Below are 27,205 nucleotides of genomic sequence, written 5' to 3' on the forward strand. Positions count from 1 at the left end.
TTAAAAACTAAAGCAGATGTTGGCACATGAAAAGGGAGGACAGGGGAACATGTAAATCCAAAGTTCATTCATGTAGCAGAAAACCATTGTTCCTCATTATGCCTGAATTAGGCCAGTTTAAACCTAAAATGATAATGGAACGAATAAGAAGCCTACTTTAAAGGCGGTGGCTGGTGGGGGGAGGAATCTTGACAATACAGAAAAGAATACAGTAACTTAAGGCTTTTGCGCTCATTTTGCAAATATCAGGTTCCTAAATAGCTCAATCTCCAGAATTCAGAACATTGCATTACTCAATTAGAAGAGAAATTTCTATAGGTAGATATTGGACCAAATAATATTCCACATTTTAGATCTATCACATTGTAATCTGTTGCAAGGGCAGACCATTTTGTTAAAATTTAAAATATACCTTTGAATTGTCTTGAAAGGGATTTGGGTCACCAAAATATGTTGCATGTCGGCTAACGTTCATTTTGTTCAAAGCAATATGGAAGACCATAAGAAAGCATGGACAAAGCATGCAGCCCAGGTAGTTACCACCACTGCTAGCCTGCATTTGTGATCATTTTTAAAAAACAAACAAACATTTAAATCACTACATGAAAATTGGCAGGGACAGATTTGGTATATTTTGAATCTGGACCAATTCCTATGGCCATGCATTTACCTGGAAGACTTTTCCATTGGCATCAATGGATGGATTTCCTACTGCTTATGACTGATCTAACCCCACCTCACCTTATATTGATAGGCACTGAATTCCATCATGCAGAAAGATGGCCCTATCTAAAGTACATAAATGTGTGGTACCTGACTATGTGAAAAAGACTATTATGTAATTAGTTGAGATTATCTTGTAGAAAACATCATCACATTGACTTAGACCATCAGATACATACATTTCACAGGTATTTGGTGCATCGTTTAAGGGGAGCATTACATCCTTTATAAACTGATAAAAAAAACCTGTCATGGGGTCTCTAGAAATAGAAAAGCAACCCAAGGCTATTCAAAATATCATCATTATTATTTTTTATAATTTGGCAAGCATGCACATTTACACCATGTAAAAGATCTGTAAGTCAGGGGTCTACAAATAAGATGCAGTTATGTAAGCAGCTCATTGTGTTAAGACATCCCTACACTGTGCATGAAGTAGGCATATCGTCTTAAGAAAAATATATAGGATTTATGTGCAGATTCTGCTAAATTTATCAAACTATGGATGTTTCTGGAATGCATGTTATAGTTTCTGAAGACGGCAAGACTGAAAACGGGCGCGTGGGAAGCCAAATGTCATTGAGTAGCACACATTTTCTAACATCCACCTGTCAAACTCTGTCTTCCTATAGTCTTTTCCTGGTTTCTGTGTCTCCTTGGCATCAGAGGCCTCTGTTGCGGCTCCTCCCACTTCTGCATGGAGTCAATTCCTCGGCACAGCTTCTGGTTTCACAGAAGTGTGGGGTAAGTTGTCCCTTGGCAACAGGAAAATCCACTGACTCCGAGTGGGAACCTTCCACCTAATGCACATATCAAGCAGCTCCCTCAGGTTCTCCTCCCACCACCACCTCCTCCTCCAATGACAACGGATGACATTTAGCAGCACGTAGAGCCGTGGAATTCAGTCCGTGTGCTCTGGAATAGAGAGATTTTGAGCTAATATAGCTTTGACCCGCTCCCAGTATCCAACTGCTGTTTTCAAAGCCTTTGCAAAATATACTATACAAAACAGCAATACTTTTTCCACCAGGATTTGGAGAGGTTTTTCATTTTGTCTGGAGTCCGGCTTTTCGATTTCTTTGGCTGCTGCTGAGTATCCGAGTACTGAATGCCAGCAACAATGGCTGCATCAAAGACTTCTTTGAGGTTTTTCTGAGTCAAAGCGGAGCACTCGATGTAAGAGGCAGCTTTTATTTCCTCGGCACAGAGCCTCGCGGCCTCCTCCGCCACGGGCTTCTCTTTGCATTTGTCCAGCTCAATGAGGACCTTGACGTCCTCCCGGAGGTCCGATTGGGTCCCAACGAGGATAATGGGTGCTTTGGGGCAGTGGCATCGGATTTCAGGAACCCACTTCTCGTTCACATTCTGGAAAGAGGAAGGGCTCACCACGCTGAAGCACAGCAGGAAGATGTCTGTGTTAGTGTAGCACAGTGGCCGGAGCTTGTCAAATTCATCCTGGGCAAAAATGGGGAAAAGAAGCGTGAATGTTGAGAGACCATTTGCTCAGCCACAAAAAGCCCTTCAAAGCTCCATGGTTCAAGGTGAGGGAGAGAGTTGTTCCAATTCCCCAACTGCTTAAGAAATCACCCCACATACCAAGGAATTCCTGCACAAACCCTACATCCTCTCTGTTGCCTCTTCCCCTTCTTTGCAACATCTAAATAGGGCTGCAGCTGAACTTACAGATCAGAGTTTTCAGGGAAGTGCTGGGATATAGCTCTCCTGGGACTCCACCCACTATATGATACTGCAAGGGACTGCATGTTTGAATGCTACCCCATTTTAAAAATTCCTCATAAACCCAGCAAATCAGGGCAAAGACTAGGCTAGCCTCCATATTCCCTGACAAGCAAAGGAGTTTTTGACATGGGACATCATTCCTTTTTATGATCCACCTCCTGCATCAGGAAGTGGCAGGGTCCTATAAGGCTGTCCCAGATGATTCTGCTGAATACATAGCCATACAGGAGTATGATGCAATAAAAGCAGGCGACGCATCCGGCAAGAACTGACAGGCAAATGGGAAACTGAATTGAACCAAAGGAAAGGCTTTGCTGAAAAGACAGCTTTTACCCCTTTCCTGGTGGAATTCCTCAGAGATTACTATTGGGTTTTGTCTCATATAACTATTTTCATTAGTGACCCTGGAAGGGAAGTGGGAGCACGTAGATGAAACTTACAGATGGCACTAACTTAGGGCGCACTGTAAATACCAGAAGGATTGAAGAGAACTTATGCAGGATGAATGGGATAGCCACCTGAACTGGTGCAACACAAAGGGAATTAAGTGGAATTAATACAAACCTAAGCAAAAAGGAAAGAAAACTGTCACCTGGAGATTTGGCAGCTGGAAAAGGAGTCATGCAGAACCTGATCTCCGGATCTTGTCTAATCACAAGATGGCTATGAACTGCCAGTGTGAGCAGTTGTAAACGGGAAAAGGCAGTTCTCAGATGCATGAAGCAATGCAGAGATCCAATCTGATGTACTTGGCCACAATCCAGCAAAGAGTTAGGTAAATTTAAACTAGAAGTGACTTTGCCCCAAAACATGAGACAGTGAGATTTTCTAGGGACCGGAGTGAATAACAGCAGCACTTCTTGAACTCTGCACCTCACCAGGTTCGGTGTGCAGTTTTCGGGCTCCAGTGCATACCAAGACACTGGGTTTTTGTACCTCTGCTTAAGCCCATTGATAGATTTTCACCAATGGTTGATTAGGACTAGCTCAGAGTAAACCAGCTACAAGGAACTAATACTACAGGAAAGAAATGGGGAATTTCTCCTGTAAGCCGAAACTAAAAGATCTTGACTTGTTTACTTTAAGATGCTGCAGACGTCCCACAGAAAATAGCACAGTGATCTGATTTCCAACCTAACTGTGTTGTACCAATTTTGCAACCACAGTCTTCAAACTGATATTAGAGTAACACTTAATTCGGAGAAGTGTAAAACACTCAGGAATATTCTGGGGAAGTAAGAGTTCAAAGTTCAAATTAGAGCTGCACAGGTATTTCTGGCTATTTGTCCTGGTCCTTTGGGCTCTGTGGTGTTAGGAAGGGCTTGGTGCCCCCTCCCCCTGAATTTGGGAACACAGTGTGGGTGGTTTTTTTGTTTTGTTTACGACTCCCCTAGTCAATCTCTGCATCAGGTTATCTATTAACCCTAAATTTGGAAACAGGTCCACTATGTGGCTTGGAGCATTGGCCGAGTTATCCCAGGCTTCCTTGCTCTGTGTGGGTAACTGCTCTCAGCTTGGGGCGACGGCTGTGGTATGAATGAATCAGACTGGCCTGTGCCAGAACACTTCGCATAGTCTAGAAGAGCGCCCTTTGACCTCTTTCAGCACTATGCAATGCAGTCTATGTTCACATTAGCAGCTTGAAATACAGGGAGGTAATTCCCCCACTCTCCTGCATTTTAAGCCCCATTTGCATGGTCTTGTGCACATCAGAGAGAGGGCAGGGAAGCCTCCACCCAACATGCGCTATGTCTTTTTGTTTCCTTGCCCCCGCAACCGCCTCCCCCCCCCCCCGGAACTCTTATTCATTAAGCTCTCTCCTGCACATGCATGATATGCACGATGGCCACTAGGGCATGTTCACATTGGCACTTACTCTGCATCCAGTTTTCTAGTTGTATGGAAACTGGTTTAGAGGAAAACAACACATCAAGTGGCAGTGTTTGTTAATTAACATACAAGATCAATATGGTTTGTGTCTAATGGTCATATGAATGCAGGTTCCAAAGCCAGCAGTAAGATAGCACTGTATGCAGAGTGAGTGTTAACATGAACAGATCCTTAATATTGTTTGTTTGTTTGCTTGCTTCTTATTTCAATGTGTTTCTTATTTTGATTTGGTGTATCCGAATGGTTTATTGACTGAGGAGGGGAAAGCAATGGATCTGGATAACTGAGGAATTCAGATGATCAAGACACAGTTGATGAGACATTTCACACTAAATACAGGCAAAGCTTGATGCAGGAAGGTGCGAGGGATTTAGCACCACACTGTCATATAACGCGATCCTCTGGAAGGATTCAAGATTTAATACAGCCCTTCAGAGGCCTGCTGTTCTAGGCTCATATTTATTGTTGCCATCCAATTTTCATGATCTACACTTTACACACTTCTGGTGCCATGAATAAAGAACACCCTTACGTTCACATTTCCCAATGTGCTGCCTCCCTCCCCACTCAACCTCCATGCTATGTGCCCTTTTGTAGCTCTTTCTATGCAGCAAAACTGTGATTTTCCCATGGGGTATAATTTTCTGATTTGTGGATCCTGTGTGATGATCAGAGTGTTCTGGTCCTTCGCAGTTTATAGTCTGTTGCAGGGAGAGCCTAACAAAGGAGAGACCTTCCAGATCCTGTTTCAGATCACAGCAGTATGTGTCACTTCTGCACCACTAAAGATTCGACTAACTCTTACATGAAAATCTAATCGTAGGGAGGAAAGTTGCCACATACCACTCATGAAAATCAGCTTAGTTATGTAGCTGTGTCTTTAAGTGTAGGGTTTTGTGTATGTTTTACAAAAATTGCCAGTGGGACTGTTCTAGATCAGGATCCTAGTGTGGGTTAGATTTTTAAAAATCCTTCATTCCCTGTCCTGATTCAGAGCCCCATAACAAGGACTCCTGATCTGGATTGAGGCCTCATGCGGACAATGTTTGCAACACACACACACACACGGGTGGGGGGGGACTGCACTACACTTACTGGCAGATATGCAGCTAACCAAATTTTTTGTTAGGCCCAGAGGCTTAAAGAGCTGCAGCTGGGGGAAGTAAACCAACTCCTTGCCTGCACCCAACCTTTCCTTTTTGCTGACAGAAAGACAAAGGCACAACATCACCGGCCTCCCAAACCAATACCTCAGTTGTGGTAGCATTTTAATTAAAATACAGCATGCTTCCAAGGGTTTAAAATTAAGAAGAGCAAAGAGCAAACACAGTCCGAGATGCACCTCCAGTGCCAATGTTCAGTTGCCAAACTGAAACATGCATCTTAACTTGCAAGGGGTCAGAGGTTCTGACTTGGAAAATTTTGAAGGAACACAGAGGTGCAGTTCTTCAAAATACATCTAAAGAAATTACTACAAGCCCCCTTCCACTTGAATACACTTCTTTTCAGGGGTACTTGCAAAAGAAGGCTGAGGTTTACAGGGCAAGTGTCAGGAATGCTGGGTTCATGAGCTCATTTGTTTCCCAGATTTAAGCCCCTTAGGAAGCAAGGCCAGAGCCAAAGACTCCTGTCACTTGGCTTCGGAGGCAGAGTTTGAACTGAAGCACGCTGTACCGCACTGAAGCTGTGGGCCGCGGTTACAAATATTTGCGCAATTACAGCTTGTTTGCATGTCCTCATAGTAATTGTCACATTGGTGACGCTGTGTTGCTTAAAACTGGAATGCGTTCCCACAAGGAGTAGAATTGAGGAGCAGATTCAGAGACCGAGATGAATTAGGAGTGAGAAAGAAAGCCCTAGATTATCAAGGCTCTTTTTCCATCTCTTATCTACAGCCAGCAGGCCACGGGAACAATGGATCTAGGACAAAGATGTCACGAGCAATCATGGCTCCAAAAGGCCCTCCATAACAAGATGGAGAAGACAGCAACTAGGTGCCCACAGCTCGTATGCTGCCAACTGCTGGATTACCCAGTATCAGCCAGCAGGAAACAGGAAGTCTCCATATGCATTGTATGTTAGAAGCGAGCACTCTGTGAAAATGCACTCAAGAGAGCTTGTAAAGACAAAACTCCCATGTGTCATAGTGTGTAGCGCAGTGTATTTTTGTCTTTTTGAGCCATCCATCGCAAATCAGGTAAGTGGGCTGCTTGCAAATTCACATGTAAACACGTGCTTTTGTTTCACATTGCCACCCACCTTTGCGCAACAGAAGAATACTCCTACCGCAAATCAAAGCAGGAAGTATTTCTCCTCCCACAGCAGCCGTTCCTTCCTGTGTAGTCCTGGTACTCACATTACTCTGGCAACAAGGGAGCCTTTGCAGGGCTGCTCCTTCCCGTGCCCTCAAGGTCACTGAGGAGCCACCTGGGACAAGGCCATGCTGCAGCCCTTCCCAATGTGGGGAGGACCTGCATTTGGGCTCCTGCTGCCTGCTCCCAGCCTTCTCATGTCACCCAGGGAAGCAGCCTGGGAAGAAGTGACAATGCAGAGCACACACCACTCCACCCAAAAAGGGTCTTAGCTCTTTCTTCCTCCCCTTTCCTCACTCTGCCCCAGGTTAGGCCACCCTTCCACTCGAGTAAGGAGTTTTACTGACCTGGCCAGCTGTGTCACAGAGCTGGAGCCTCACTGGCCGGCCATCAACGGATACAACAGCTGAAATGGAAGGGGGGGGGAAAGAGTCAGTGAAACTTTCATCCACTCATGAAGAATTATGTCTTTCCTCGTATTTATTTGAACCGGTTGTGATTTAAGGAGCTCAAAATGCGCCTCAGTCCCAACTCTGAGGCCTACCCAAGCCCTTCAGGGCTTAAAAAATTTGGTACACTCCAAATGGGCCAAGTAGCAAAACCACTGAATGATGCAAAAGGAAGAAGAGAGCTGTCCCCAAACACTCAGGCAGTTTTGCATCCCAACCACCCACCCCGTTCCCTTCAACTTGCTTGAGGATTCATTTTCTTGTCACTTCCCCCCCCCCAAAGTCCTGGCACAAAGGAGGCCCCTAACCCAACCCCTCGTTGCTTAAAAGCAGAAAAGACAATGTAAATATTGACACATCCCTTGCGAAGCCGCTGCTCTTTTTGCATCCCTTTCAGTTCTGACTAGAGGATTTATCATTCCAGCCTCAGAAAAGAACTAGCTTGGTAAAGAACCACGTGTAATCACAGGCCATTGTTACCATCACTTCCCTGTTTAAACACAATACTGTATGCTATTTTTTTTTAATTGAGGGGGTGGGCTTTGCTTGGTTTAATCCCCTCCCCCCAAAGGGCTGCAGATTTATTGCTTTTGTCACTTTCTTTTGCTGCACATCAATTTTCAATACTGCAGAAAAACTGTGCCCTTCAGGTATTTGCTTTCTGCAAAGCAAAACCGCTTAACAGTTTAATGTGAGGCAGTAACTGTGCTCCAGGAAGGAGTGGCTGGCTGGACTGGGCTCACATAAAGTCTCCAAACTGCACTGCTGTGGAAGCAGCTGAGCACACCTAACTCCCATTGAACTCTATGGAACTTACTCCCAAGTATACCTGCTGCAGAGGGGCTGGGTTGCTCAGGTCTAAGCTGGTGCAAAGGTCAGGGAGAGCACCTTTGGTGACATGGGGTTGTAAGAGCCTGTTCTTCAAAATGAGAACATTTCACGGCAAAGGACAAAGGCCGCAATACAGCGTCAAACAACGAAGAAGACCCCAGCATTTCCACAGCAGGTCAGCAGTGTGTTTTCTGTTTGAAGGGCATTTGAATATCTGGTCAGTGAACACACACAAACCACATATGACTGAAACCCCCAACTGTAGGTGCGTGTTTACCACATGTTCTCAGACATGAAAATGCCCTTCAGATGTTGGAGAAAACAAGTCAGCACAGAAGTGCACGGGGACACCTCTTTTCTGTAAAAATGTGAAGCAGCTCCTAGATTCGTATCTATCCCCGAAGGAGTTAAGCCAGGACTGATGACCCAGCAGCTTCCACTTAACACCCAGAAAACTTATTAAAAACTGGGAAGATTGACAGGGGCTATTTAATTACAACAATTCACACGGCAAACAGCGGAAAGCCATCTCTCCACTCTGTTCCCTGCCCCTAAACTAATAGAAGGTGGGGGAGGGGACTGGACAAGGGCTTACTTTCCCCCCCCCCTTCTGAACCCAACTAAAGGGATAAGGATTATGAGACAGCCAAGAGGATTTGCAAGATGATAGGAAAGTGTGACGTTTTGGGAAAATAAAGAACAGAATTATCTGTGTGGGCACAGCACACTCAGCATAGCTTCTGAGCGCGGGGTAAATCAAACCTGCACAAGCCCTTGGCAATAAAAGTACTTTGCCCCGAAAAATGAATATCCGCCATATAAAGGCATATTTATATATACACCCACCCACTACAGGCTGCCCCAGTAAGAACTAGTTAGAATTCAAAGGATTCTGTTTTCAGTTGTTACCAAGTTCCTAACCCTCACGGCTGGAAACGGCACGGAAAATTATAAATGGTGGAGGCTTCAAAACACAGAAGCAAACAAGAAGTACATTAAGGCGCATGCATGCACCAGCCCCATTTAACACAGTGGAACTTAACTCCAAGTAAAAATCGCTCCTACAGAGTCAGACCATTGGTCCAGCCAGCTGCTGGTCTCCAGAATTTCAAATGGGGGCCTATCTGGGCCCTAGAAATGCCCGAGATTGAATCAGGGACCCTCTGCATGAAAAGTCAATGTTGCACCGCTGAGTTACAATCACCCTTGACCCTGGTTGTTTCGAAGTCCAGGTCAAGATTTGTAAGAGTCTTTTTTCAACCTTGCCAAAAAAAGGCGTATTCCAGAGGAAGCACAGCACGCCTGCATTTTAAACGGCGCGCGTTATATACAACTAAATACGAATAATTCGGTTTATGCAGGGCCCTTCCTCAGTTATGATCTGGAACGGGCATGCGAAAGAAAAGAAAGAAGAGTTTCTTTTCCACGTATCTCTCGAAGCTGCTTTCTCTATCAGACGATCCTCCCCAGGAAAGAGGCTTAATCGAACCCGTTTGGTCCCCTGACCGTACGACTGATCCTTTCCCAATATATTCGGACGTGGAGGAGGGAGGGGGGATCCTTTCGGCCCCTCCTTTCTACCTGCATCCACCTGGAGCTCGAAGAGCAACGCAGCTCTTCCTCCCCAACTTCCCGAGGAGGGGAGCCGCCCCCTTTTGAGTCTCGAGGCTGGAAATGGACGGCGATTCAAAGAGACGACGGAGAGACCACGCGGCGCTACGAGGGCGAAACGCGCCTGCCCAGCCGGATCGCAGGCTAGAGGGGGCGCCTCGCCGCGACCCTGCTGCCCCGAGGGGAAGTGCTTCCTCGGCAGCCTCCGAGGGGAACCCTCTTCCGCCGCCCCCTTACCTGAGAAATTGTCGAAGGCAGTGGGGATGTACTCCGTGGGGTAGCCGTTGGTGGTGTAGCTCACCACCAGGCTGGTCTTGCCCACCGCGCCGTCTCCCACCAGCACGCACTTGATGCTGCGGCGAGGCTCGCCTCCGCCGCCGCCAGTCCCGCCGCCGCCCGCCCCGGCCCGGCAGCGGCTCCCAAGCGCGGCCCCCAGCGCCGCTGCCCGGCTGCTGCGGACCCTCCGCGGCGGCACCGGGGGCACTTCGCAGCCGCCCGGCAGCGGCTTGCTGATGTAGCCCGTCTCTCCTTCTTGCTGCGGCGGCATCCGCCTGGCTCCCGGGCGGGAGACCCCCTCCGAGGACAGCGGGACCCGCCGGGGCTGAGCCACCGGGGGACAAGGGGAAGCAAGCAAGGCGCGGCGGCGCGGCCGGCCGAGGGGAGCCGTCCTAGGCAGGAGCGCCCAGCCGGCGCAGCAGCAGCAGCAGCTCGATCGCTTCTTCCTGATCGCCGGCAGCTCCGGGTCCCTGCACAGCGGTGCCGCCCGGCAGCCCGAGAGACGCGCCTCCCGACTCCTGTGGCTCGGCCAGCCGCGCTTCTCCGCTCACTGCGCGCCGACTCGGGGAGCCTGGCCGGGCGCTCCGCTTGCAGATGACATAATACACCAGGAGACCCGGGGAGCAAGCGAGTGAGCGAGCCGAGCAGGGCGGAGGGCAGCCGGAGGGGAGGAGCCAGGCGCAGGAGAGGCTGCCGGCAGGCGGCGCTCCAGTCTGCCCAGGCGGACGCGGGAGGCCAGCCGCAGCCGCAGCCGCAACTTGTGGACGGCGTGGAATCCTGGCTGCGTTCGAGAGCGCTTCTCATTGGAAGGCCGCTGTTCCTTTCGAACGCTGACGGCAATTCGGACGACGCCTATTGGCCGGGCATGTTTCGCATAGCTCCTCCTTGCCACGCTTTCGCCCAAGGCTAACGCTCTGACCCGCCCCTCTTTTTCTTACCTGCGAGCTGAGTCCCTTCTTCCTCGGCGGTTTCCTGACCTCCTTCCCCGATCTTCCGTTTCTCTAGAGCTCTTCTTCCCCGCGTGGCCCACTGCCCTGCCAGAGCGAGCGCTTTCCAAAGGGCAGCCGCGTTGAAGAGCGACAAAGAGCTCGGTGGCTCCTTGAAGACGGCTGCGTTTAGGGTGGCATTGGGCTCTCGGCCGGCAAAGCATCTGCCCTAATGAATGCCCTGGTATTTCAGGCGGCAGAAGTCACTGCGCGTGGTATTTGCAGAATGATACTCAAATGCTACATTTAACACGCTGGGAAGCCCACCGCAGTTACCGACTGGGGGGCGGGGACCTCAAGGTCTACTACGGAGCTGAGATAGTCTAAAGAAAGGGGCAATAAAAAGAGGCTGCTGCCTGCCCAGGTGTCCTTTCTCCAACCCCGTACACTCACTCATTGTGCATAAGCAAAACGGGTTTCTTCCCTGAGAGCCGTTCTCTTCCCTTCTTATCCTTTTCCCCACCCCCACTTCTCCAGGCTGAGCTGTAAAACTGTCTAATCTTATCAAAGCTCAGCCTGTTTCACAGAGGGAAAGCAAGTTTCTTAGCCAATTTATCAGTATTAATGAGACAACTATGTGAAGCTATGTGCTTCGGTGCAGCTAAAGGCACTCTTAAAACTGCTCTAGTTTTTATTCCTCCGTCTAGTTTTGCCTCCCCAGTTCTGGTTTATTACTGAGGATGCTTCCAGGCAGGTGTTTATTGTGGACTTGGCTCTCCATGTTTGCAATTGGCTTTCCCCCCATTGCAGCATCCACACAACATCACTGATAAAGAAATACCAGCCCAACCCCCTGCCCCACAATTTAATCCTGATATGCCTTTTCTAGGGGAAATATGCCAAAGACTTGTTTATGATATCTCAAAGACCCATTTGCAAACTAAGCCCCTATTTGGAAGAGTCTAAGAGTAGAAAAGGAATGATGCCACCTATAACAATCACCCCCCCCCAAAAAAAATATGGGAAATATTTGTTCTGGGTGGCTTCAAAGCAGAAGAGGGAAACCAACCTTTACTTTGCATGTGCTGTCTGAAAGCTCAGGAGAACACAGGCATTTCAGGACCAAGTGCAAACAATATGTTTGATATTTAGCAGCCTCTCTCTGCTGACCCCATTATATCCCCAGCCTATGCAACAACTGGTTTTTGTGTGTTTTCAGACCTTCAGGCATTATAAAAAAAAATAATGCACCCACAGCAAAGCTGTGGATATGGATAGCTCTTTGCTGTAAAGTAAGGTGGAACATCACCTTCAGTAGTGAGAGACTCTGAGCTTTGAGGGACAAGATATTTGAGCAGCAGCATATCTGAGGTGGCTCAGCTCTACTTTAAACTAGCTCACACCTGTACAACAGAGATGGGGAATTGGTTGCCCTCCAAATGTTGTTGGGCTACAGCACCCATTATGCCTGAACTTTGGCCACGCTGGCTGGGGCTTATGGGAGTTGGAGTCCAACAACGTTGAGAGGGCACCAGGTTGTATTTTGTTGTTGTTGTTGTTGTTGTTTTGTTGTTTTTGCAATCCTTTCCTGATGTCGCTGCATTCTTGCCATCTGGAGGGGGCCCTTGTGCGCAGCAAGAGCAGGATAAAAAAAGCCCAGAACAATTGTTATATAAAAAGTTAGGTTGCTTCCACATTTTCACTGTTTTCTGGTGAGATTCAGTCATGTGCCAGCAAATTCAGGTTGCACAATCATAGGCTGCATGCCTGCTATAGCTTTTAGACACATTTGAAGCACATTTTCTTCCCCCTTAAAGAATTCTGGGCACCGTAGTTTGTTAAGGGTTGCTGGGAATTATAATTCTGTGAGTGGTAAAATGCAGTACCCATAATTCTTTGAGAGGGAAAACGAGTTTTGAATTGGCTGGAAAGGTATATTGTGTACACAGCCATTGCAAACCCATTCTCTCCCCCCCCCCCCAATACTGGACATTCTGCAATAGCAAAAATGCTTCTTTATTCGGCTCTGTGGCCCCAAGATTATTGCATTATTGCCGCCTGGTGGGCACTCTTGCACCATAGCACAACCAAAACAGGACAAACACCCCCAAGCACCACAACATAATGTAGTACAAAAAGTTACAGAATTTCAGCAGGACATTACAGTACATGATGTACTGAATGAACCAGTATGCCCCCCCCTAAAAAACACTTGCAGGTGCAAACAGTATTGCAATAATGAGCACAAATAATCGTGAATGCACAATACAAAGAACACCGGAAGGGTCCTACAGGCTGCAGCAAGAGCTTTTCAAGGCTTAGAGTTGTTGAAATAGTGCTGTCCCTCTGGTATGATATTCCCCTCACTGGGCTTCTTGCTGCTGCAGAAGCCTTTCAGTGCTCAGAGAGATAGTGCAGCGTCCTCTTTTGGGGGGCAATGTCAGTTCCTCACCAGGCCTCTGTCTGCTGCGGAAGCTCTTCCTTACAACAATACGTAGCTGATCATTTCTGCTTGTCATGAACAAAGATGCTAGGATCTTTGATGCCATTGCTGGGATATTGTACTCATGGCATGTGCTGTCAGGAGCAAGTGACAGTCTCTCATTAATGCCATTATGAGCTATTGTCATCAGAGAAAACAAATCAAAATAGAGGGACATCACTGACGTGGAAAAGGAGCTATGATCCTGGGGGTGAAGAGATTATGGCAACACTTCTTTTTTGTGTGGAATAAAAAACAATTGCAGAGGTAAAAATAATTTAATGGAACTACTGCATTCTCTAGACAATGGACTTGTGTGCATTAAAAAAAAAAAAGCAAGTTTAGTACAGTACTTGGATTTCAGTACAAGCACAGTTCTTGGATTATGAAGTACAAATGTCTGACTTGTTCCTGCCTTTTCAGGATTGGGTTTTGAGAATTCACCCCTCCACTATGACTGTGTTGAATTGTAATGTAATGTATCCTACTGAATACACTAGCCTTTTGTTGAACAGTATGATCAAGCTAGTTGTTGTGCAGAAAAGAAAAAGAAAAAAAGCCCATGTGAAACAATTTGTACTGTGATGGCAAATCAAAGAGAGTTTGTTGGTGACAAGACATTCCAGTATTGCTAAATCCTTATTGGTGAATGAGAACAGTAGCATTTACTTTGTGACAATTCTTGAATGTTTTAGCTTCCGGATGAAACATGGAGAGAGAGATTTGATTCAAAGACATTGATTAGAGCTAATTATTTAGTCAATATTGCCAGCAAAATGTTTTATGAAACAGATCCAAAGGCTGATTCTTAGAACAGTGTTTTTCAACCTTTTTTGGGCAAAGGCACACTTGTTTCATGAAAAAAATCACGAGGCACACCACCATTAGAAAATGTTAAAAAATTTAACTTTGTGCCTATATTGACTATATATAAAGTAATTCTCTTGAATTTTTCAATTTTTCCCACGGCACACCAGGCAACATCTCGCGGCACACTAGTGTGCCGCGGAACAGTGGTTGAAAAACACTGTCTTAGAAATTGTATGTCTCTAATGTCAATGTTGATTTATAGCACTGCATTTTTGTCTTCTTACTTTTTACTGTTTCCTCACACGTCTTACATTAATGAAACCCTTCATTTATAGGGTAAGTAGCTATTCCTTGCTATTATTGTATCAGATCTACTACTGTATAAAATAAAAAAAAACCTCACTAAAATTAAAACCACACTTTCAGTCCATTTATCTGGAAAAGCAAATCATTTCTTGAAAAAGAATATGAAATTAGGTAGTGTAATCAACTTCAAATGAAACCACGGTCATCGAATCGTAGGATTGTAGAGTTAGCAGGGACCGTGAGGATAATTAGTCCAACCCATTCAATACAGGAATGAATATCCAGCTGTCCTGAACCTGCAACCTTGGTGTTATCAGCACCACACTCTAACCAACTAAGCTATCCAGGTATGGTGATCTGAGCTATGATTCCTGCCTTGTCTTTAGTTGGGGACCTTAAACACCACCGAAATCAAACTTATAGGTGGGTCAAGCCCACCCATGAGGTGGACTGAGGCAGCTGCCTTGGGCGGTGGAATCCCATGGAAGTGATGCTTCTGGTGAGATCTCACCACCACTTCTCACTTCTGTGGTGAAGGTGGGGACGCCCTCCCCTTCCTCTGCCGCTGCCACCACCAACAGAGTAACAAGGAGAAGAGGCCGTGGCTTCTGGGTTCCAGCAAGATCTTGGAGACATCTCACAAGATTTCACCGGAACCTGGAAGCCACAGCCACGTGACCTCCAGTAAGCGGCCCCTTCTCATTTTGTCTCAGGCGGCCAAATGGGATGAGTCACCTCTGCTAACAGGTATTTTACCTAAGTCAAATACCCTTTTTTCTATATTGGTGCACAATTAGCTGTTCTTCAGTCATATATTACTCCAAAGGACCTTCTCAGTAGTGGCGCCCATCCTGTGGAATGCCCTTCCATCAGATGTTAAGGAGATGAGTAATCATATAATATTTAGGAAAGATCTGAAGGCAGCCCTGTATAGGGAGACTTTTTTAAGATTTAAGGTTTTATGTTTTTATATATGCTGGAAGCCACCCAAAGTGGCGGGGGTACCCAGTCAGACGGGTGGGGTACAAATAAACTATTATTATTATTATTATTATTATTATTATTATTATTATTATTATTTGCTTTTAGAACTGCTGTTTTCATAGTTCTTTTTAATATTCTCAAGAGATCTGTCCCATAATTTATTTTGAGAGATTTTACTTGTACCCCAGTCTCTAATGTACTTTGATTTCATTACTTTACATCAGTTTTTTGTCAGCCGTTCTTTGTTCCTGGCATTGTTTGGTATTCTTCATTAACAACACAGACAAAATTTTCATTTATTGTATTTATAAACAAAGCATATGATGTGTTAGAGCTAGTATGCATGGCTCTTGAATCTGGCCTGCTTCCGGATGTTCCATGGAAGGGCATTCCATGGAAGGTTACTGAACAACTCCAGGCACGCCTGGAAGAAGCAGACCATTTGGATCCCTTCCAGTCGGGATTCAGGCCTCATCATGGGACTGAAACTGACTTGGTCGCACTGGTCGATGATCTCCGGCAGGCTAGGGACAAAGGTGAGAGCTGTTTCCTAGTTCTGCTGGATCTCTCAGCGGCTTTTGACACAATCAACCATAACATCCTTCTGGACCGTCTAGAGGGGTTGGGAGCTGGGGGCACTGTTATACAGTGGTTCTGTTCCTTCCTCCTGGGCCTTGTTCAAAAAGTGGTGGGGGGATGAGTGTTCAGACCCCTGGGCTCTCACTTGTGGGGTGCCACAGGGTTCTGTCCTCTCCCCCATGCTTTTCAACATCTACATGCAGCCGCTGGGAGAGATCATCAGAGGGTTTGGGCTGGGTGTTCATCAGTATGCGGATGATACCCAGCTCTACCTCTCTTTCAAATCAGAACCAGTGAAGGCGGTGAAGGTCCTGTGTGAGTGGCTGGAGGCGGTTGGAGGATGGATGGCGGCTAACAGATTGAGATTGAATCTTGACAAGGCAGAAGTACTGTTTTGGGGGGACAAGAGGGGCAGGTGTGGAGGACTCCCTGGTCCTGAATGGGGTAACTGTTCCCCTGAAGGACCAGGTGCGTAACCTGGGAGTCATTTTGGGCTCACAGCTGTCCATGGAGGCGCAGGTTAATTCTGTGTCCAGGGCAGCTGTTTATCAGCTCCATCTGGTACGCAGGCTGAGACCCTACCTGCCCGCAGACTGTCTTGCTAGAGTGGTGCATGCTCTAGTTATCTCTCACTTGGATTACTGCAATGCACTCTATGTGGGGCTACCTTTGAAGGTGACCCAGAAATTACAACTAATCCAGAATGTGGCAGCTAGACTGGTGACTGGGAACGGCCACCGAGACCACATAACATCGGTCTTGAAAGACCTACATTGGCTCCCAGTACGTTTCCGAGCACAATTCAAAGTGTTGGTGCTGACCTTTAAAGCCCTAAATGGCCTTGGTCCAGTATACCTGAAGGAGCGTCCCCATCCCCATCATTTTGCCCAGACACTGAGGTCCAGTGCCAAGGGTCTTCTGGCGGTTCCCTCGCTGCAAGAAGCCAAGTTACAGGGAACCAGGCAGAGGGCCTTCTTGGTAGTGGCACCCACCCTGTGGAACACCCTCCCACCAGATGTCAAAGAGAAAAACAACTACCAGACTTTTAGAAGACATCCCAAGGGAGCCCTGTTTAGGGAAGCTTTTAATGTTTAATAGACTGTTGCATTTTAATATTCTGTTGGAAGCCGCCCAGAGTGGCTGGGGAAACCCAGTCAGATGGGCGGGGTATAAATAAATTATTATTATTATTATTATTATTATTATTATTATTATTATTATTATTATTATTATTATTATTATTATTATTCACTGCATCTTATTTCCATATTGCCACTGGACAATTGTTTTTTAACACTGGGTGGTCTTCTGAATGATGGGGTGCACCACCACTTCCTTCCTGCTCCTCCAGTGAGACATTAATAATTCCCTGGACCCACCTTTTCAGCCCCCTATGGTTATCTCTAAGAAACCAAGGTGGGCAAGGGTCAAGGGTTCAGGTGGTGTGATATAGAGGGTGTCAGTGTTTTGAACCAAGGGGCAGACTAAGATCTGTTTGAAATGTGACAAAAGAGAAGGAATAGGAGGCTTCTCATCTGAAATCAGTGCCATGTGTTAACTCTGACAAGGAGGTGTGCAAGATGGGCCACAGCAGGTGCTTATGCGCTTCCTTGTTAGGTAAGATTAATTTCAGACAAGACAGGAAAATGGGAAGAACTGAAAGCACAAATCAATTGCACACCTTGTTTCCCTTCCTCCTCAACTTTCCATCTAATCCAAAATGGTCCTACGATGCCAGTGGCAGCCCAGGCAGGAGGTGGAAACGAACCTCCTTTCATCAGTAAAAAAAAATGGTGGCAGCAGTGTTACCCATCACCTGACTGGACAAGCACCTAGAATCCTTCATGATTGAAATGATATAATTTTTTACAAATTTTTCCTGTCTCCTAATGAACCTTTAAGGCTAAAGTTGATCCAGGGCTTCTGCTAAACAGAATCCACTGTGTTGTGTCTGAAATTGACTGCCTGTTCTGCATCCCATATATACTGCATTCCATATATGCTGATGTAGGTTTGATGGGTCAGTTTGCCTGGTGGTCTGAGTTCCTTCCAATCCTTGGGATCCTCTACCCAGTACGGGTTAAAAGCAGATTGCTAACTAGACAATTGTAAGATAATGGCATTGGCTTGCCATTTAAGTATAGTCATACCTTGGAAGTCGAACGGAATCTGTTCCGAAAGTCTATTTGACTTCCAAAACGTTAGGAAACCAAGGAGCAGCCAGTCGGAAGCCATGGAACCCACGTCGTATGTTTGGGTTCCATAGAACGTTTGCAAACCAGAACAATCACTTTCGGAGTTGCGGCATTCAGGAGCTGAAACGTTTGATTCACAAGGCATTTGACTTCCAAGGTACGACTGTACCTTCATTAGTATAACCAAAGAAGTTGCTCCATGCCCAAAGGGCAAACTACCTCCTCACCTGGCTGTTAGTTGGAAGGAAAATGGCCAGGGCAGTTGTGTGTGAACTGAACTGAAAGCAGGAAGCTGAGAGACAGAGATGTGCTTGGTTTGTGCTGAATCCAAAGCTGTGATTAATGGAGAAACAAGATCTGTTGGTGTTGAATGCTTTGAGCCCCTCCATCTTGGGCTCAGTGTGTATATATGTGTAAACAAACCTTATAGCCTAAGGACAACACAGTTTCTGTTGACCTTCATTCCAGGAAAAGCAAACTCTGGGTAAGCACCGGGAACCCCTGGAATCTCTCGCTACTCGGAGACTGGGGTGGCATGTAACACAACATTCAGAGAAACTTCAAGGAGGAGGGTGAACTTTGTGATAAAGCAAGGAAATGCAGTTTAAAGGGTACATTTTATTGGGGGAAATTCATTTTGGCTCCGTGTAGCGTGTGGCTGATGAACATGGCAGACCTGCTTAAACACTCATTGTAGACTGGGGGACGCAGGTCTCCAGGGAACATCAGTCAGAGCAAATAATGAGAAAAGCAGATATGCCATATCTCTTACCTATGATGTAATGCATACCAGCCTGATGAATGCCTCATATATGAATTCCAACTCAAGTTCCTGTTAAGCTGTTATTCGTCTTCTCTGTTTTGCTGGAAGAATCCTCCTCCTGTAAGAAATAGGACCACTTATTCCCAGTTGTTGCTAACTCTGCTTCCATTTGACTGGCATGTAATAGTGAAAGGTGAATAGAGGTTCTAAAACTTTCCCCTCCTAATTGGATTACTAGCCACTTCGCATATGGCAAAGCTACTACAAGGAAGTCAATTACATATAGGAAGTTGCATGAAACCCATGTGCAGATTGTCACACAGGATGATCTTATGTGTGTATGTGTTTTCTTTTTAAATCTACTAGAGACATAACAGATCCAGACATTTCTGTATGCAAAAGTCTTTGCTCATGTAAGAACATGTGGATTTTGGACTTTAAGAATGGGTGCGTAAAGTGTATTTTTCCATGGAACAGCAAACAGATCCCCACATCACTTACCAGTGTGTATCAGGGCACCAAACCACTTCAAGCTCAAAGACATTGTAATACAATGCATAAACAGCTGAGTTAACACTTTTGACACTTCGATTCAAAACTACCTCTGCCGTGAACATATTGAGCCCAAGGCAGTAACAGTGACTTATTACCATACAAGGCTGGTGTGAAATGAAATATTTCAATTTTATTTTTTCAAATGAAGTGTCCAAAAACATAACGGGGCATTTATGCTAAGCAAGGAAACACAACACCCTTGGCTTCTTTGAAAGGGATTTGACTCAATGCACAGGAAGCGGAGATTTTGCACATCTTATAGCTAACAAGTCTAACTTTGAAGTGTAAAATATAGTGGAGGTGGAGGGAATGTTTTTTGTTTTTGTTTCAAAACTATATTTATTCTGTTGTAGTGGAGGGCATAAATTTCTCCAATTGGTGTGGTGCAAGGGCAATGCAGGGGACAGGAAAAGAGGGAAGTCTCGCAGATGATGGTCCACATTCATGGGCGTAGCCAGGATTTTTGTTAGGAGGCAGGCAACGGCAGAGCATATGCGCACGCTGCCCAGGGTGGGCGCACTCCTGAGGGAGGCGTGGCATGCTCCTGTGAGGGGCGTGGCACGGAGGGTGCCCTCCCATGTGCGGGATAGCCGCTCAGGTGCCCGGAGCGCCTTGCATGCCCTGCAGCCGGGGACGGAGCAAGCCACCCATGGTGGACATTCAGCGTGCCACTCGCCCGCAACTCCCAAGCCTCCTCCAAACTGTCAAAATGAAGGGGGAAGTGGGGAATGCCGCTGGCAAAGCGGCACAGCTCCCCCCTTACCCTGATGGCTCGGGGTAGGCTTGAGAGTCACAGGTGGGCAGCGTGCCAGATGTCACCCCCCTCAGTGAGGGCACCCGGGGCATACGCCCCACTTCCTACACCCCTGGGGGCAGGCCCTTTGTTTGGGGGGACAGAACCTCAGTTAGCTGGAAGGGATGGAAAGCAATGGAAAACAGATGATTAGACACCTCCTGCGTTTGAAGCATGGGAAGTCAAAAAATTAAATAATAATTTGGCAGAACTGGAATTTCTCTTTTTTATTGATAATTGTATAAATAATTTGGAATGTAATTTGGAACGTTTCAATGTGATTTTGATTGGCTGTTGTATTGAAAAGCTTAATAAAAATGATTTGGCAAAAGAACCTCAGTTAGCTATGCATTTTTATTGATTTTTATTGATTTGGGGGTGGCAGCTGTCCCTCCCTGCCCCCCCCCAGCTGCACCCATGTCCACATTTGCTGGCACATCTCTGATGTTTGGACCTTCTTAACCAGAATCTGAGACTTTCAACATTCACATCTGCTGACATCTACCAAATTCCAGACATTCACTGTAATGCAGCACATACCTGGACCCTGACAACAGTATGAACAAATCATTAACACTAACGTAGATCTAGTCGAAGTGAAAATATTATCTCCAATGTTGTTTGAATTAAATATGCATTAAATGTGAGCTGCATATTCGTCTTGATTAACGTTTCGTTCATCTTGCCAGGATTCTGTCCTCCACCTGAGCAGCAGTTAACACCCCTTCTCACCCGCCCCCAAAAAGTCCGTGGAAATATTTCCAAGTCCAGAATCCATTTAATATGAAAAGAGTCATTTTTGAAGTCGCACAAAAGAGCCAGTTATGAGGTAGCTGCCTATGTTTGGATGCTTCCTTCCAGGCAAGAATGGATGGAGACGTTTGCTGGGGTGACCGTCTGATCACTTATAGCATCCTCCTGGAAAAGGCAGCTAAATAACTGGGAAGAAAAGGGCTTAGCACAAGCTTCTGTAAACAGCAATTTAATTGCAGAAGGCATTAAGGAAAATTCAGCAGAGAACCGCGAAAAGAGCACTAATATTTTCACATAAGCTGGCTGCTTAAAGAGCACCATAAAACGGCTTCAGAAAGTCAGAATGACTGTTTATTTTATTTTACTCAGTGGTGCTATGCTTGCATGAATAACCCCTGGTTTATTGCATTCCACTACCAGCACAGAAAATGTGGGCTATTAAAGTGGTTCAGAATACAGCTGTGATAATTACCCCACCATCTAGCCCGATTTCCTAGGAAATGGGACTCAAGGGAAACATGGAACTCAGCAAAGTATAGTAGGAAGCCTTTGTGATTTCTTGAGCTCTCCGTACCCTTGGCCCAGAAAAGCATCTTGTCCCAGTTATATCCATCATCGGCATTTATTTTGTTCAGGTACATTACACTGTCAAAATTCATGGCAAGTTAACATAGTAAAGAGAGATGGGTCCTGTTTTTTTTCTGGGACACCTCCCAGAAAATACTGACCGAGGGGTGGCTTAAATAATCTGCACCAAACAATGATTGTCCGCAGTGCTCTGTTATTGATGGAGGAAACTCTTGTGTACATACATAAACATACAACTGTCCCCAGATATATAAATTTCAATCACATGCATTGTGGGAATTTTACATTCCTGGTTACTTGGGTGCCTCCAGATGGAGGCTTCATATTGCAAGCAGAGAAATGTAACCAGCCCTTAGTTTTTGTGTATCACAATAGCCAAAAAAGATACTTGTGATTTTTTGAGAAGGTGATAACAGGGAGAAATGTAAAGTACTACACTTCGGCAAAAAAAAATATGAAAGGCACAAATACAGGATGGGTGACACCTGGCTATAGAGCAGTACATGTGAAAAGGATCCAGGAGTCTTGGTAGACCATAAACTTGACATGAGTTGACAGTGTGATGCAGCAGCTAAAAAAGCCAATGCAATTCTGGGCTGCATCAATAGGAGTATAGCGTCTAAATCAAGGGAGGTAATAGTACCACTGTATTCCACTCTGGTCAGACCTCACCTGCAATACTGTGTCCAGTTCTGGGCACCACAGTTCAAGAAGGATACTGAGAAGCTGGAACGTGCCTAGAGGAGGGCAACCAAAATGGTCAAAGGCCTGGAAACGATGCCTTATGAGGAATGACTTAGGGAGCTGGGTATGTTTAGCCTGGAGAAGAGAAGGTTAAGGGGTGATGTGATAGCCATGTACAAATATATAAAAGGATGTCATACAGAGGAGGGGAAAAGGTTGTTTTCTGCTGCTCCAGAGAAGCGGACACAGGGCAATGGATTCAAACTACAAGAAAGAAGATTCCACCTAAACATTAGGAAGAACTTCCTGACAGTAAGAGCTGTTCGACAGTGGAATTTGCTGCCAAGGAGTGTGGTGGAGTCTCCTTCTTTGGAGGTCTTTAAGCGGAGGCTTGACAGCCATCTGTCAGGAATGCTTTGATGGTGTTTCCTGCTTGGCAGGGGGTTGGACTGGATGGCCCTTGTGGTCTCTTCCAACTCTATGATTCTATGTCCACTCTTCTCTCTCTCTCTCTCTCTCTCTCTCTCTGTGTGTGTGTGTGTGTGTGTGTGTGTTTGAGAATATATATCAATACTGAGGTCTTGCACAAAAGTGATTATCTGCAGTTTAATTCGGCTGGATTTGGAATGGCATAATGCAAAATAAGGAATGCCCCTCCACTGCAACAGGCCTAGCAATTAGCATTATGATGAAGAGATATTGTGAAAGACCTGTGTATTAAAAATTAAAAGAAAAAGGCCCAAGTGCATACTACAGTTACAATCTCCAGGGAGCGAAACCATATGGTACCGCTATACACAGGAACTCAGGAATCTGTTTTATACTGAGTTGGACCACTCTCTGGTCCATGAGTATTGTCTACACTGACTGCCAGTGGCTTTCTACGTTTCCATGCAGAGGACATTCCTAGCCCATCTGGAGACTGAGCCTGGGACCTTCTGCAGGAAAAGCAGCTGCGCTACCACTTCATCTCAAGGAGTATATGACACCCGCCCATCAGGTGAGGCTAGATGCAGTTTTGCAGCCTGTTCCTTCTATTGCCTCTTCTCTCACTTGACGCTTTCGCTTGCTCCAGTACTGGCACACAAACACTGCTGTATACTCAGCTCCCCCAAGTGTGCTCCTATTCTAGAAAGAAAGACTGTGTAGGCACTTGATCGCAATCTATCGCTGTGCTAAACTACTAGGTAAACTGCAGGAATGTGAAACCAGCTAAAGATCAAAGCCCTTTTAAAGAAGGCAAATTCTACATATGTGGTGGAGGTGCCAAAAAATTAAAGTATTTTGGGGGGAGATATACGACGAATTGAAAAAGATGATGACAATCTCCTTTCCAAAAAAACCCGGAGATGTTTCTATTAAGCATAATAGACAAAGAGATACCAAATAATTTAAGGAAGTTTTCCTATATGCAATTGCAGCGGCCCGATTAGTAGTTGCAAAAGGATGGAAACAGCAAGAGGCACCAAATGTTGTTGACTGGCAATTTAAATTACAAGAATTAGCTGAGATGGCGCTGCTTACAAATAGTATTAGGGGAAATACTAAGCAAAGATTTATTGGAAAATGGGAAAGTTACAAAAATTATGTGTTAAAATACAACAAAAGTTTTGTTAGTATGCCAGCATTTGAGGAATAAGGGAAGGGAAGTAAGATAAAGGAAAGATGGTGGAGTAAACAAATTTCGGAGAATGCACTGGATAGTAATCATACGAGAAAGTGTTGTGTTGTAAGCATTCAAATTGAAACCTAGTTGAAGCAAAGGGATTTGCCAGGAAGTCGGACAAAAAGGTTTTTATTTTTATTTTTAGTATTATTTATTTATTCATTCATTGGTTTATTTATTTATTTTTTACTTTTTTCTTCTTTTTTTCTCTTTCTCTTTTTCTTTTTTCCCCTTTTTCTTTTTTCTCCTTTTTTCTCTCCCCATTATAAAAGGATGTGGTAAAAGGTAATATATATGACACAAACAACGAATAAGTATTGTATTTAATTTTATTAAAACTTTGTATTGGTTTGAGCTGGTTTAATATATCACTGGATAAGATACTCATTTACATTTGATATGCATTTGCTATTTTGTTAATTTGAAATTTATGCGGGAACAAAGTTATGCTTTTGTTGTTCGTTAACTTGAATTTTCTTGTAAAATAAAACTATGCAATAAATATTAAAATAATAATAATAATAATAAAGAAGGCAAATTCTATGCACTCATTGGTAAGGTTTTTTTTTGTGATGTTTGTTGCAAGCAACAATCCGCTTACGTAGTTTAAATGTCGACAGTGAAACAGGAAAAGAGCACCTGCAAGGATATTGCCCTGGCTGATTATCCTTCCCCAATAAATCACCAGGCTTAAGTTTTAATCACCCTTTCCTTCGTTATTGCCTATCACTGCTGCTCACACACTTACCAGGAGCAGAGCACAATGAATGACTGGTTCTTACTGGGCTGATATTTAATGTTGTCTGCTTGCCCAAACAGCTTCAATTTCTATTCTGCCACGCATGCAACTTATTGAAAGCTAATTAAGCGTCAGAGATCAAACAGCGAGATATTTCCTGGCTATCTGCTATTAATATACTTCTCAGAGGTGATAAAACTGGCTATAGCTGCAGCCAGCATTCCAATTAAATTGCCACAAATCCACTGGCCATAAGTGAATGTCCTGGACCAGGATCCACAGATATTTTGGATATTAACAGGGGGAAGCTGGTTTGATGTGGATATTCTTAAAGACACTAATCTTACTTACCAAGAAATAAATTCCAGTGAACAGAATGTGACTTGCTTTGCTTCAGAGTCAATCCATTTTAAGATCAGGCTGTAAATGGAGGTTTTGGGAACAAACTCAGTCAATCAAAAGCACATTATTTTTCAAAATAATAATAATAATAATGAATGAATGAAAGCTAGTAGCCTTATCCATGTTTCACCCATGTTCCTCTGAAAGCATTTGGTAATGTTGAAACCACATGTTGTCCAGTCATAGAACATTTCAGGATTTTGGCCTCTGCCATTGGCCCTTGAGTCATGATTTGAAGTTTGGAAGTTTAGACAGCCAATCACGCTGGGAGCAGGACCCCTGTTACCTAGTTAGGCACTTGGCAGGACGGCGTTACAGATCAAGGAGAAGTTTCAGCTAATATATAAGTACAGCTCAAAATTCTCTTTTGACATTTGTGTTGGTATTCTCAGTCAACAGAAACATCCAATACATATTTGAATCTGAAAGAGACCACATTAAAGTCCTGCTGCATTTATTTTCTTCCCACAGCAATGTAAGATCAAACTCTTTCTTTTCTCCTTCCATTTTTAAAATTTATTTTATTTGTGTATACACACACACACACACACACACACATATATACACACACCTCACTTCATTGTAAAATCATCATCATCAAATCACCACTCTCAAAGCAGGTTGCAAAAAGAATATATTTTATTTTACATAGCAAGCATACATAAACCAAACATCGAACATATATTCAAAATCAAAACGTATCAAACAGGGTCATAATACCAAGAAGTAATACTTTAGATTAAAACAACTCACCAGTACCTATTACTTTTCTCAATGTGGGGTCCATAGAACTGCAAGCACTCACAGACAAAAGATGACCATGCCCCTATAAGTTCACAGCCATCCAAAGACGCCACCTTGTGGCAAAGAGCAGCCCTAGTGCTGTGGACTTTTGTGATTCTCACCAGAGGTTTTCAACCAGTGTGCTGTGGCACCCTGGGGTGCCTTGAATCACTGGCGGAGGAAGAGGGGGGCGGAGGGAGCGCACGCCCCCGGCACCACGATCCCGGTGGGGTGCCATTGCGACTGCCCCCCCCTTGCTGGGCACCAAGCCCCCTGGACACGCGCCACACCCCCTGGGACACGCGCCAGCCACACACACCCCGTCTGCTCTCTGCCCCCGGTGCCGGAGCATGAAGCTCTGCCACTGCCTTGAATGATGGTCAGGGGTGCCGAGGGCAACACTGGCACCGGTCCCTCTTTCTTTCCTTCCCTCCCTCCTCTGATGCCCTCTCATTTCTCTGCCTCTGGAGTTGGCCAGGGGGTGCTGGTTGCCAGGAGCTGAGGCAGCCTTGGAGCAAGCAGGCAGGCAGGCAGGCAAGGGAGCCGGACCAGCCAGTTCACCAGCCCTTGCTATTGGGAATGGACAGACAAGCCCCACTGTGGGGCAGTGTGAGGAGGCACCTCTCTTTGGAGAAGGGAGGGGGCAGCTCAGAGACCAGGGGTGGCAGCAGTGGCTGCCCAGAAGACTCCCAAGGAGAGGGGAGAGGGGAGGAGGCTGAGGGAACACTTCACAAGGTTCGATAAAATGGTGAGAAGCTGCCCGCTCTGTAGGCAAGGGGTGGCATAATTGGGCTCCGGAGCCCTACATGTGTACTGCAGAAAGAATTTAGTGGGTCAAGGGAGCCGTGGATTCAAAAAGGTTGAAAACCTCTCCTCTAACCTAATATTGCAGCTCAGCAAGGGCTTGATAAATCTTGGGTTTGTTTGTTTTGTTTTTTCTGTGCAAATACCTGGTGGGTGGTTTGCATTTGGCTCGGAGAATGCAAAGCTGTGTTGGCTTCATTCAAATGAGCTGGTGCAAATTATAATGCCTGCCTGAAGCAAATTGAAGAATTCCTAGCGGTACCACTCAGAAATAGGAGCCAAAGTGCCTTTTTCGCTTCCTGTGGATAGCGGGTGGGCAGCGTGGCGCTGGCATATTGCTCTTGCAAGGCTGCTCCATTTCCGATGGACAATGCTGCCCCCTGCTGCACAGACTGCACTGTTGCATTTGTTACTGCCTGTCTTGCACCAATGTCTCAAGTCAGGGAAGTGACACCGATGCTGGGGAAATGGGGGACACTCTGCTGTGCAGTCTAAAATAAGGAGCACTTCTGTTGTTTTAGGGAATGGACCAATCCTTTAAAACAGGTGCCCTATAAATAG

General features: G+C 45.4%; 1 protein-coding gene across 1 annotated transcript; it reads right to left on the reverse strand.

Moving 5' to 3' along the window:
* Positions 1-818: 818 nt before the first annotated feature.
* RHOU (ras homolog family member U) lies at positions 819-10,338 on the reverse strand. Its single transcript, XM_033144268.1, has 4 exons — positions 10,294-10,338; positions 9,794-10,252; positions 7,013-7,071; positions 819-2,178 (listed from the first exon to the last, which is right to left on the reverse strand). The coding sequence occupies exons 2-4, from the start codon at positions 10,101-10,103 to the stop codon at positions 1,723-1,725; spliced, it is 825 nt and encodes a 274-aa protein (XP_033000159.1). The 5' UTR covers positions 10,104-10,252; positions 10,294-10,338; the 3' UTR covers positions 819-1,722.
* Positions 10,339-27,205: the final 16,867 nt, after the last annotated feature.

This window comes from Lacerta agilis, chromosome 3 (genome assembly GCF_009819535.1).
Source record: "Lacerta agilis isolate rLacAgi1 chromosome 3, rLacAgi1.pri, whole genome shotgun sequence".
Classification (NCBI taxonomy): Eukaryota; Metazoa; Chordata; class Lepidosauria; order Squamata; family Lacertidae; genus Lacerta; species Lacerta agilis.